The 12,975-nt window shown below is 34.9% G+C and overlaps 1 protein-coding gene across 1 annotated transcript; it reads right to left on the bottom strand.

Annotated features, from left to right (window-relative positions):
* Nucleotides 1–45: 45 nt before the first annotated feature.
* Nucleotides 46–7,312, bottom strand: LOC114362559 (glutamate receptor ionotropic, kainate 2). Its single transcript, XM_028318007.1, has 17 exons — nucleotides 7,132–7,312; nucleotides 6,597–6,757; nucleotides 6,352–6,519; nucleotides 6,116–6,282; nucleotides 5,618–5,814; nucleotides 5,204–5,469; nucleotides 4,822–4,926; nucleotides 4,618–4,734; nucleotides 4,309–4,515; nucleotides 3,950–4,111; nucleotides 3,643–3,842; nucleotides 3,323–3,524; nucleotides 3,152–3,243; nucleotides 2,946–3,082; nucleotides 2,646–2,761; nucleotides 1,950–2,102; nucleotides 46–1,033 (listed from the first exon to the last, which is right to left on the bottom strand). Exons 1-17 carry the CDS (start codon nucleotides 7,199–7,201, stop codon nucleotides 743–745), a joined length of 2,811 nt encoding a protein of 936 aa, XP_028173808.1. The 5' UTR covers nucleotides 7,202–7,312; the 3' UTR covers nucleotides 46–742.
* Between the last annotated feature and the right edge of the window lie 5,663 nt (nucleotides 7,313–12,975).

Below are 12,975 nucleotides of genomic sequence, written 5' to 3'. Positions count from 1 at the left end.
ATATTAATACTAAGTGATTTATTTCCTTCGCTAAATGTTCAATTTGATTCACGTCTCAAGGTAATCCTAGTACATAATATTTATATTATGTAGGTAGGTATGCCTGTAAAAGATCTAATTTCAGGAGCCTTCTTTCCTTTCGAACTACGACCCGAAAATTCCTTCCAGCTGTTCAATCAAGGACGTCATTTGGGACCCTTCTCACCACTGCCGGTTGACAACTGGCAATTTCTCAAACTGCCGTTTAATTAACCCCCCTACAACCGATATGCGCTGTTAATCATTGCTAAACCATGCTGAGCTTGAGTCTCGAGAGAGAAAGAGTAGTGATAAGACAAATTACTGCCAATATAATAGTATTTTCGCTCTTATTAAGAACTGCAGTAAGATTTATTTAGTTTGTTTAAATATTTCGAAATAAAAATAACTTCATGAAAAGCTAGGGTTAACTTTTATTTACCAGTCGGGGCATTGAATATTTATTTTGAATCAGTTAAATTTGATTTATTCGCAGGTCTCTGTTTACACGTGAAATACGATCTGACACGGTGGTAAATAAATTAATTTTGCCGTCCGATCGTTTATAAATATTTTGGTACCTTTAGGATACAGTAGTAAAACGGAAAGTAGGTTGTAGTTAAATAATCATTTCGCTAAATTTCGCACGTAACTTTGAGGACTGAGCTATAAAATTAAATATGTTTTACAACACACAAGGTACCAATGATAATTTGGGATATTTTCACAAATTGCTTCTACTATATTTCCTACTTTTAGCAATCTGTAACACATTGCTCATCCTCCTGCTATGGCAAGTGTGGTGCGAGTGCTCAGATCTTGGCGTCGGTGATGGGTCGACGACATCATCTTCTTCTTTCAACGATTCCGGATCTTCTGCTTTTTCTTCCTCTTCATCCTTCTTTGAGCCTCCTGATCCACTGCCGGTTGATTCCCGATGACGTACCGGCTTCACGTCACCACTGAAGCTGAAGATGAACTTCAATTCTGCTACTAGCTCTTCCCTGAATGATACCTGAAAGATCCAAAATTGATTTGATGATGGATAAAGAGAATATCGCCATTCTTACTTAACATGGGGTCTACTGTAAGATTGCCCATTAAAACCAATCAGTGAAAGCTGAGTTAGTCCCAGACTGAGAGCAAGATTGATCTGTCTTTGAACTCATAGAGGGATTTATCATTCATTTACCGTTTGGTGTATTGGTTCGAAACGCACTACTATTCCGGAGGTAGCGGGTTCGATTCCCGCACAGTACAAACATTTGTGTGCATGAACATATTTGTTTGTATTGGACTGGGTGTTTTCTATGTATAATAAGTATGACGTACCTATTTACCAAAAAAAAGTATTTAAGTATATTTATATCCGTTGTCTAGTACCCATAGTACAAGCTTTGCTTAGTTTGGGACTAGAAGCGCAGTGTAAAATAATGTCCAAGGATATTTATTTATTTATCAGACATAATTTCTTTAAAACAGTGGTAGCTATAAAACATTTGTGAACATTACCTTGCTTAGTAGGTAGAGAATCTCGTAGTAAGTATTGAATGAAATACAAGCTCGCCAGGATATGATTGAAGGGTTGTAAACTTGCAGGTGTGGGGGTCACACTGGATCATGCATAACTGGCGAATGAAAACATTAACTAGTCAAATTTAATTCTAGGATAAAAATTATTCTGGCATATTTCTCAAAAAATAGTTCTCAGAAAGAATGAATATGATACAGATAATTTTAGGTATTCGCTCACAATATTAATTTTCTATAATACCTATCCAATTACATCTGTTACCCACGAGTATCACGTAGGGTGTATTGCGTATTATAGAATCTGGTATTCAATATTAAAGAAAGGGTTACTAACAAAGTAAACTAAGGACTTCAAAGGGATAACATCCAAATGAGACGAATATTAAAAGCGTATTTGCCTTGTGTGTATGTGATATAGTCCAGACGTCGACAAGCATCTCCATGAATGCACATATGACGGCCATGGCGGATCCAGCGAGGAGGACGATGAAGACACCACCAACGTTGGCCAACACCAACGGTTGGGCATCGCCGCTGCCTGCGTCATCGTCCTGAGAAGGTAGTTAGAATTTTATATTCATGTTACTGTGGTTAACATAATTTTCTCACAGGTGATAATTTCCAAAGTTTTCAATAGATTGCTATAGAGAATAAAAAGAGTGGCAAAATAAAGGCCTCAACATAAAAAGAAGGATCCACGTTTCATACGAGATCCCCAATTCTGGAATTTAACAGTCAACGAATGACCAACGAACCTAAACTTAAATCTAATTGCAATTCAGTTCTATAATTAGGTTTAGATTAAGAGAAACCAATAATTAACACATTAAATATGCTTTTCTATGAGGATCGGTGGAAACACTGAAAAAATAACTTAAATCCATGAATAATTCTCCATGGTAAATAAATAAATACATCGATTACTGAAATATCAATAAACATTGTCTAGAAAAGTCAATAAAACTCAAAACTAAACTTAAAGTAAATGTTTATAGAAATTCTATCGTTTAAGAAAGTACTTTTACCAACTTGCTGAAATCAACTAAAAGTATTTTGAGAATTCTTGGAAGCCGTCTAAAAGGAAAAACACGTACCGCACATGCGCCACCGCCCCGCTTTTCCTTCCACCATTTGTCTTTCATTCTAGTTAGTTTGCCCTGCTCCTGAAGTTGTAGTATGGACTCGCTCATCGGTTGGCGGTAAGGAGAATCTGAAAAATGAATTGGCAACCTTCTAAAAAGTAATAATACTCGTACCTTACTCAAATACTTCAGTGAGAAATAAGGTTACGTAAATAGAAGTTATTGAATATTTCGTCATTAAGCGACAGTTACACTATTCAAGGCAATGTACTCGTATATTAAAAACTCAAGTGTCGGATAACAATTACTGACTTTTCTTCATAGCTATTCCATAGCCTTTGCTATCAAGCAGACCACCAACTTGGGCAATATCACAGTTCCTTTCAGCCATATACTCGATCGACGTAGATTCCATCAAAAACGCATAATTTTCTGAGTCTGATTTTACTCTGTAAAAAAAAAATGTTCACAATCACCAAAACCAAGTAAACTAGGATGATGCTACATAAATTACTTACCGTTCCAATCCTTCATCATTTGATTTTGTTTGTAGTTCAGGATGGCTGTCCATGTACTCATACATTTTCTGGTAAAGTAAGTTATCTGCATCCTAGAAATAATAATTTTACAGTAGGTAATGTGCATCTAAAGAAACATAGCAAAAAAATTAAGTGTTATGTTCTACTTGCCTTAAAAAAACTGAATGTAGCTCCACCAGCTTTAGCACCGTATGTGACGCCATATGGATTGCTTGCTAAGTCTTGAACACTTTTGATGGCATAAAACTTTGATTCCACTGTAAGGAACGCTGCTAAATTGGCTGTGTAGGACGATACCATGATGAGGGTGAAGAACCACCACATACTACCAGCTGTTCGAGTTGATACCGCTCTAAAATGTAACACATTAAATTTAAGCCTCATCATAAAGAGACTGCTGAAAATCCTTTGGGGAAATTATCCATTTGTGGTTGAACTGCAAGTAATTCTTAATAGTTAACCAAACTTACATCGGGGCAATTTCAGAACCTTGTGTGAGTACACTTCCTAACGTAAACCAGAATGAATTGGCTAAGGTGAATTGATTGTCCAATGTTTCTGGCTCTTCAATACATGGGTAAGGGTTTTGCCATTCCTCTGGGGCGATTCTACCTAGGATGAAGAGCAGTACTGACACACCAACGAATGCGCCTGCTAACCAGCCCCAAACCTGAAAAAATAGCTTTCTAAATACGGTAGATAATTATTCGTGATCAGATATCAAAAAAATCTTTAGAGTACAGGTAAGCGTTGTAGCGTTGATTTATATATTCTTACTTCAAAGGAAAAAGGCGATATGAAAGAGAACAAGTCTGGCGGCTGCTTCGTTGGTTTCTTGTAAAGTATGGTTATTCCCAAATTCATGAAGGGACTGGTGAAATCTACTGCTCTTTGTCGAGCGGCAGTAATCGTCAAATCTGTTATCGCAAAGTCTGCTCTCTGTAACATAAACATAGAATTTAAATAAATGTATGAACTCAAACTCACTGTTTAAGTTTTTCCCAATTATGGGTTCTTTACTACTATGATTCTGTATTACAGTTAATAAAAGCTATGTCATTGCTATCATTTAGTAAAATTATGCGCCTGACAGCACACCAATTTATAAGGAAACTGTATTAAATTATTATAGTTACACCGTCCATAATCTTCTCCATCATGCCGTTCCACTTTCCAGTCTTGGCGTTGTAAGAGCCATACACTCCATCTTCTTGTATATCAAATGTGATGTTGAACTCGTTCATTTTTGCTAACTCTTCAATCAGTTCTATTCCGAAACCTTCATACCGATCGTTCCCTTCAAGCATATTCGAGGATTCCTTTAGCATGCCATATGGAGCACTCTGAAAAAATAAAATGGTAATATTTGTTGCATTGGGACATGTTTGGGAAATAGGTTAATAATGTTAACTAGGAATCATATTATCATATAATATGTTACTCACAAGAGCGGTAAGTACAATAAAGTGCTTTCCTTTCATTGATTCTGAGCCTTCTGGTTCGACGGGTGGTATAATAGTTCGTGTTTCAGTGTAACCGTCTTCACCTGTCCAAGATCCCACCTATGGGATTTTGAATAAAGATTATTTTTATTTTTGTGTTACCACAGTGTTTGTTTTGATATTTTATGGAAGATACTTTCGTCATACCTTTTCTAAGCCATGAGCCATCAATTCCAAAACATCAATTTCGAAATCAGAGCGAAACCCTTCTTCGTCAAATTTGACTAACCCAGTTAACCCATCTATTTCAACCTGAAAATGTCATTTAGAAATTACATTAATTCATTAGTAACGCCTGAGGTTCAGTGGTAAGAAAGTGATATGCTCTCGGCTCGAAAATTCTGGGTTCGATTCTCAAGTGGGATAAAGATAGTAACTAGGTATATACAGATTTGATAGTTCCTTAGAAGGTTAGTTTGACTAAACCATGTTAGGTTAATAGCGTTACGTTTAAATAGTGCACTTAGTGCCTGTAACAAACTGAATTTAATGTCACTACCTGTTATAAAATGTAGGTGTACCTACTTACCGTTCTGACATAATTAATTATACTAGAACCCACTTCCCAGCTTTCACCTTCTTCACAAGTTACATTAGCTCCTTCTTCGACAGCTATTAGATTTAGAGCGGTAGTATACAGAGTAACAGAATCATAAATCAAAGCTAAATTTAAAGTCAGACCGTTTTCAGCTACTGCATTTTCTATTTGCCCTTCAGAGAGTTCTGTTACTTTGTCATTTAAGGACCCAATAAATGTCGTAATAGATTCTAAAGTCGGATCGAAAAATCGTACACCTGTAATTTGAAATGAAATTAACGTCATGTTATTGTTTGTTATTTTTTTTTTTTTTTTTTTTATGCATAACAAGGCAGGTATTTGTTATGTGTTTGTTATAGTTATATATTTCTTTCTTTCTTAAACTATTTGTTTTAGTAAATTTACCTGTAATATTAGATCCTCCATGTTTATATGGGTCAATATCAATAGTTTGAAAATCTGGATTCATTATGACGTAACTGTGGTCATCAGACATGATTCCCACTTGCTGGGCTTGTTCCAAAAATACAGGTAAGTTTTGTGTACTACAATCTACAAGATAATTTAACGAACCAGATGCTTTAATCGTTTTTAATTGATTTCTGAAATAAACACAGAAATGTGATGAAGTATAATGAACCTGAGGATAATGAATTAACAGTTTAAAATGAAATAACAATTTTTATTAATAGCTTATCAAAGGGATTATATTATTCTTGAGAATCGTTTTAATTTCTCTCGAGACCTCAAAGCAGACTGCGATCTCCTAAGCTGTCTTGTATCTGTTCGGGGTGAACGATTTACGTGGGCGGTTCTTTAAGTGGAAGTGGCTATTCATAGCCTGATTTACCAATAAACAAATTCGGAATAATATCCGTATCAATTGATATAAAAATTTCCTACCTAAAGTCGTCACCATCAGGTAGTTGAACTACATTAATTAAAATATGATCTCCAGCAACTAAATCTTCAATGTCAAGGACATTCCCTAAATATGGCAAAAGTTCGGCGCCTTCGTAAATTATCGTGAACTCTTCCCAACCTTTCATTTTGATTATATCGGCAAACACCTGCAAAACAACACGCATAATAAAAAAATTTTTTTTATAAAAAATAGATTTATTGTGTAAACAAATTACCTGCGAATAGGCAATATGGTGTGGATATAAATTCACCGCTGACCAATTACGATTTTGTGTTTCAACTGGTTCTGTTAATATTTGAGGCAGTTCCAGCAAATCGGATATAGATTGGATATGTTCTATCAGACCTTTTGATTTCGGGCCAAATAGTCCGAAAATGTTATCCTGAAATTCGAAGAAGTAATTCTATTATATGTTCCATTTTGAGAAATCTAGATTTAGGAAAGGTGCGTAGTCGTTACTTCTAAAAGAGTGCACATAGCTTGCTCTGCCTCCAATAAATCGCCGGGGGACGTCCGAACCACCTTTGCCTCGAATGGGTTTTCTTGGCCCTCAGAAGCTGCAGCTACAGCCACATTAAAAGCTGCTTCCATTAGAAAGTCCCCATCATCAAATACTGCTCCTGTATTTGAAATATCTTTGTTTATTTTGAACATCAGAAGCTTTAAAACATGCGGCCACTTGGGGTTCCACGAGATAAGTCATGGAACCCCAAGTGGCCGCAAGAGATCGAGGCATTACTTATTCTGTGATCGCGGTAACAATTTATTTCTTTCATGTCTCAATTTGCTGGTACTTGAAACGACAGAACTAACACCATAATCACATTTGCGAATTCTGACATCACTAAAAATATTACATTTCAATGTTACTAAAGACTACCTGATTAAAGTACTTAGTTGTAGTTTAAGGAACTATCTAGTTTTCATATACACCCATAATATGATACTCATTTACATCATCATCATAACATAGTATAAATTATTAAAGGCTTACCAATAGCTCTATCCCCGTGAATAAACGTAAAGCCGCTTATTAACAAACATATTGTTATCCTATACGTCATGGTTTTGAAATCTTACAACACGTGCACTCACTACAAACAGACCCGGGACCATAATTTGTGTAGATTTTAGATAACAAACTCTAATCTTGCGATCAACATGGTGGGACTTAATACAATTATATCGTGAATACAGTCGCCGTTGGCTAGAAATAGACGGACCGTTCTCGATTTCATTTGTTGTGCATGCATTATATTATTTGCATTACCAGTGCATCCATTCTATATGATGCAATTTTATTTAACTAGGACTCTACACGGGTTTTCTGGATCAATTAATAATTTCCTCATTCTAATATTTATTGACAAGTATTTTGTAACTTCAGATGATTTATAATAACATGAAACGTTTAAAATTGTGTAATTTTGAATAAAAAAATGTGTTTTTTTTGTGTGATGTCTTACGTATTTTATGGGAGGAAAACTTAAATCGATAATATTCAGGCTAGTTATTTTTACAGAGAAATTAATCTTTTTTTTTTTTTTTTTGTTACATTAATGTTTGTATGAAAAAGTCCTGGGAATCAATTTGTCACTACGACAAGTATTTTTATGCATTTGCATACTTATTACGTATGTTGTAATGTCAGGTAATATTGAGGAGAAATAACAGAGGAAATATTTTTCATTTATAAATGAATAACTGTAAACGGTTTTAAGAATTTGACATCATATTTGTTTCACGCTCTATTTAAATAAATATTTATTGCAATTGTTTATTGTGTTATGAACATTAAAATGTTTCACGTGTAAAATGCTACCTCAGTGACACCTATCATTTCGTAAAAACAAGTCTTGCCTGAACCATTCGAATGCTATAAAAATACTTGTGCAAGTAAGCGCGGCAGTCTGAAAGTCCCCTGAGGGACAGCTTTCCCTCGCGCACGTGTTTGCTTTCAATGTCACTAGATGGCGTTTAATGGACATTAAAGAAAATGAAACAGAAAAAAGTGACAATATCAATAAACTTTAAATAAAAACTCAGAATAAATTACAAATAGCAATCGTATCGTATTTTGTTTTGAGATAACAAAAACTTCATTAGGTACCTAATTTTAAAAGTAAAAAAAATAAAATAACTATGTGCTCAGAGTAAATTTTAGTAAAATTATTATCATCAATGAATTAGTTTAACAATACCTACATACCTAACTCTGTTTCATCTGAAATAAGAGCGTGTTTATGTATGCTACAATAATTCTTTATTAAAAAAATATTATTATAATTCTTTAATATTAAATTATTTCTTTATTAAAAAAGGGTGTAATTTAGCGTTAACTCTACAACAAAGCCTTCGCTTTTGACATTAAGCTTAGTGTTATTTTGTTTAAAACGCGGTGTGCAGCTGGAGCTCGAACAAAGCAAGAAGTTGATTTACGGGCCAAGTGACACGCCGGGGAATGTTGGAAAAACATTGATTAATGAGTCCGCTGCGAATAAACAACGTTTGGCCACAGTGTGAGGGTAACAGCCCTTTCTCTGAGTTTTAGGAAGATAGGAAGATTCTATTTTCAAAAAGAGACGTTCGAACTTTTTGCTTTCGAGTTTAAAGCGGATTCTATTTTTGAAAAGTGACATTCGATCTTTTTACCTTATCGCTCATCTCATACTACCTTTATAGATTCAAATTATTCAGTCTTCGAAAACAAAAGACAGTTCAAATTAAACTTAGACCAATAGAAGTTTTTAATGAAAGTCACTAATAAACTTATTTTTAAAATGGCAGTAAGTATGTTTATCTAAGAACAATAACGTAGTAAGTATCTTCTACTGTAATTTTGTCCGTTAATTAACGTTATGGAGAACAACTAAATGTTTTCAAGACAAAATGTTCTCCGACCTACTAATTTTACCACAATTATTACTTGCGCTGTTTAATACTACACTAATAATGCTATTACTTTGTTTAATTAATTTATGGCCTGTAGCAATAAAACTTAATTAGTTTAGGGACTTATTTATTACTTACTTTATTAAACTAAGAATATTTAAAAGTAGTATTACATTATGAATATAAATTGAAAAGATAAAATTATTAAGTAATTACGAAACTGAAAAATCCCGTGAACTCTTGTCAAAACCATAATATTAAAATAGTAGGACATCACAGTGATGTGGCTGATATTTTACTTAACCTATGATTTGACTTTTCCGCCGTAGCTTAGCCAAAAACTAACATGTTTCCTCTTTCCACGTCTGTTTTTGCGCAGTTCACGTTACGCGTAATTTGCGTAAGAATACGTAATGTGATGTTTAAAATAATTGTACGCTCAACTTTTACACTAATTAAGGTAACCCTTGGTATGGTAATTATAAGCCAAATACAGAGATATTTTCGCTTTGTAAGAGTTTGTTCATCGACATCATCAAAAAGGTAACAGGGAAGCCCTGGACGCAGGCCGCTACCAATCGATCAACATGGAAAGCATTGGGGGAGGCCGCCTATGTTCAGCAAGGAACGTCCTATGGCTGAAATGATGATGATGATGATGATGATGAAGAGTTTGTCAAAGGTTGCCTACTTACTTCAAAAGAAGGTGGTTTACTTTTAAATGTTACTAGTTGACATGTCATTGTAGGATTTTATGGAATAAGGATAGATGTTTGGACTTCAAATCAAATTAAAAGTATAATAATTCGTGATCGTGATCATTTGGCTACGCCTCTTAATTCCTTGAATCGTTATATTGATTGATGAAATTTATAACAAATGCATATGAAAACCTTAGAGTTGGATAGATTATTCTTTTTATAATAAACTATCTGTCTCTGTTCTAAAAGTAATCAATTGTATTGCAAATAAACAATACCTACCAGCACAAAAGGTTCTAATGTTACCTGTACATAAGGTTTTAAGTTTTATTACATTGGCGGTTTTGGCAAACGCTGCAGGCCACACACGGTACCTCAACGCGACAATGTATTGCCTTTGTTGGTTGCAAATTGCCGTGGATATCAGGAATTCGCGGCTATAAAACTAAAGAAGATTTTTACCCAGCCTCAGAGAGAAGGATTATGTATTTGTTTTTGCTTTGACATTAAGACTTCTGTTGTATTTTATCTGAGGTTCTTGTGTCGTTCATAAATGTGAGACAATTCTTGTCACCAGTAGATGATATTACTTCAAACTAAATAAGAATTGGAACACGTAACTTTTTGTTTCCTATGTAGCTATGTAACCTAGGCATAAATAACAACAGAATATCACTGAGAAGACCGACTACGCGACTGTACAAATTAGGACTTGTACGTACAGTCAGATCTTTTTCTTGTCGTGTCGACAACAAACCTACATAGTGTCAGCCCAAAACTCTGCTACAGGCTACAGTCATCAATAAAATAAAAATTCTGACACCTCAGTCAATAATTTTATAACTATTTTAAAGCGTTTATTCGTAGTTACTCTTTAAACTTTCCTGTAAATTCTTCTGTTTTAACACCTTTTAATACCTTTAATTACGTGCACTTGTATTTCGTGGTATGTTCAGTGCCTCTACCATGAGTTTACCTACCGAGCATCTCGCTATCGAGGGCGTAAAAAAATGTATGGCAAATTGTACAGCGCCTCTAGCGGTTAGTAGCTGAACCACAGCAAAACTAAAAACACTACCATGAGTTCATCTCAAATCGTTAGGTAAAAAACCTATCTAAATGAATACGATAGCGACTAAAGTTTTTATCAAGTTTCATACAAATAACTTACCATGAGTTGCAATTTTCAAAGATGTCATCGAAAAATACCTTAGCTGTCACAGTAACGTAACTCACTGGCTTATTGACGTGTGAAAAGCAAAATAAAATTGTGGTTTTAGGTCATTTTAGGTGTTTTCTTTATTAAATTATGTCGGAAAGAAGTTTATTACGATGGAACATGTTATCAGCATGTGGGCAGACCTCCCACTAGGTGGACCGACGATCTGGTGAAGGTCGCGGGAAGAACCTGGATGCGGGCACATTGTGGAGATCCTTGGGGGAGGGAGAGGATGCTGCGTTTCCCAGAGATATGCGAGGGAATTGTGTCGTGCGAAGATGTCTAGCTGTGCTGTGAAAATGTGTGCGGGTTTCCACCAAAGCTGTGCGAGGAAAATGTATCGTACGAGGATGTGTAGCAGAGATTTGAAAATGCTCATTAGTGTTGTACAGCCTGAGCCTTTTCTACCAGAGATGTGCTGACCGAGGCGAGGTAAATGAAGCGATTCTATTGGTTCTTTACAAACACATCCTTCGCTACGCATCCTCGCACATCTCTGGTGGAAACGCAGCCTTACGAGATCATGATAGAAAGCTAATCCGACAATGAATATGTATTTTCATAAGTTGAAATTTACTTTTGTTTTTAATCAGTCTGTGTATTATGTACCTATTAGGTTTTGTGAAATAAATAGTCAATAAAAATTAATCATTTTATTTTCAACTAGCTTTTGCCCGCGGCTTCGTCCGCGTGAAATTTAGTTTGTCACAGATCGTCATAATTATAGCCTATATGTTAATCTGGGTTATAAACAATAATACTGTAAAGTTTCATCAAAATCCGTTCAGTAGTTTTTGCGTGAAAGAGTAACAAACATCCAGACATCCAAACTTTCGCATTTTTAATATTAAGTAGGATATTAGTAGGATATGTATTTACTTAATTATTATTACTGACGAGATTGCTACCATGTATGTTTAGTGACCATGAAAGATTAAAACAATATAATGTATTTAATTAATTATAATATCTTAAGTTTTACAATAATAAGGTAGGTATATCCATCCAGTTACCCTAGGTCTTTATTATGGATTTAATTTACAAGTAGTTATTTACAAGCACTCTGCTCTAAATCCTTTGGCTTCAGGGAAGAACCTGGACCGCCACCAGTCCAGTGTTCCCTTGGCAGCTCTGTGTATGCGAGTTGCCTTCTTCTTGCTGTTTAAAGTCACTCCACACCTTAACAAATAAACATTACAAATAATAATGACGAAATAAGATAAAAGCAATCAAAATGAATAAAGTAGTAGGTATTTATACACACTTTTCTCAATTTCTCAGTAGTTTTCGTGTCGCCGGTGGCATCAGCATTTCACGTTCGCGTGTCCGTTAGTTCCACCCACCGTTGACTATTGTTGGCTCTTTCTTGGGGCCCTTCAGTGGGCATACTCAGATCGCCATATCTATAGAAAAACAACTTTATTGTATCTAGAAAATATAAATCTAGCACTCATATTACTGAATTTTAGCTAGGCACGTGGAAGTTATGCTGGAAAGGTTGTATTTCTCCAAAAAAACCAGCTCAAAATTATTCGTTTAATTTCGAAATTCCTCCACTACATAGTATGTTTATTTTTACTTAACTTACCTTTCCATAAATTCTACAATCGGTTTAAACGGATAGTCGCAGGTTCTCATTTTCCTATCGTGGTTAAAATCCAATTTTTTGTGGAAAATTATTCATCAATAATCCTTCAACAAAACATGTTTTGTTATCTGTTGTCATGACAACAGCTGCGTCAAAGTCGCAATGACAAGAAATAAACAATACAAATTTAAAATCATCATGTTAATTCAGCTTTAAGCACTGTTCTAGGACACTTAAATTTTGCAGTGTTATTTTTGACATTTTTGTTATTTCCTACTCTATCTTTTCTATATAGTTAGAAAGGAGCGGCATTCGTTCTTTCATTCATCCATTCATAGAGTGTGAAGTTGGATACGTTAACATGTTCACCAACATAACATCACAAAACCATCGAATTATCGCTGGCGAGTAAAGTATACGGTAATTGAACTCATGGTA

This window comes from Ostrinia furnacalis, unplaced genomic scaffold (genome assembly GCF_004193835.3).
Source record: "Ostrinia furnacalis isolate ACB-3 unplaced genomic scaffold, ASM419383v2 OfSCF6616, whole genome shotgun sequence".
NCBI classification, from domain to species: Eukaryota; Metazoa; Arthropoda; class Insecta; order Lepidoptera; family Crambidae; genus Ostrinia; species Ostrinia furnacalis.
Note: the sequence above shows the minus strand (reverse complement) of the source record. Positions and strands in the feature narration are given on the sequence as shown.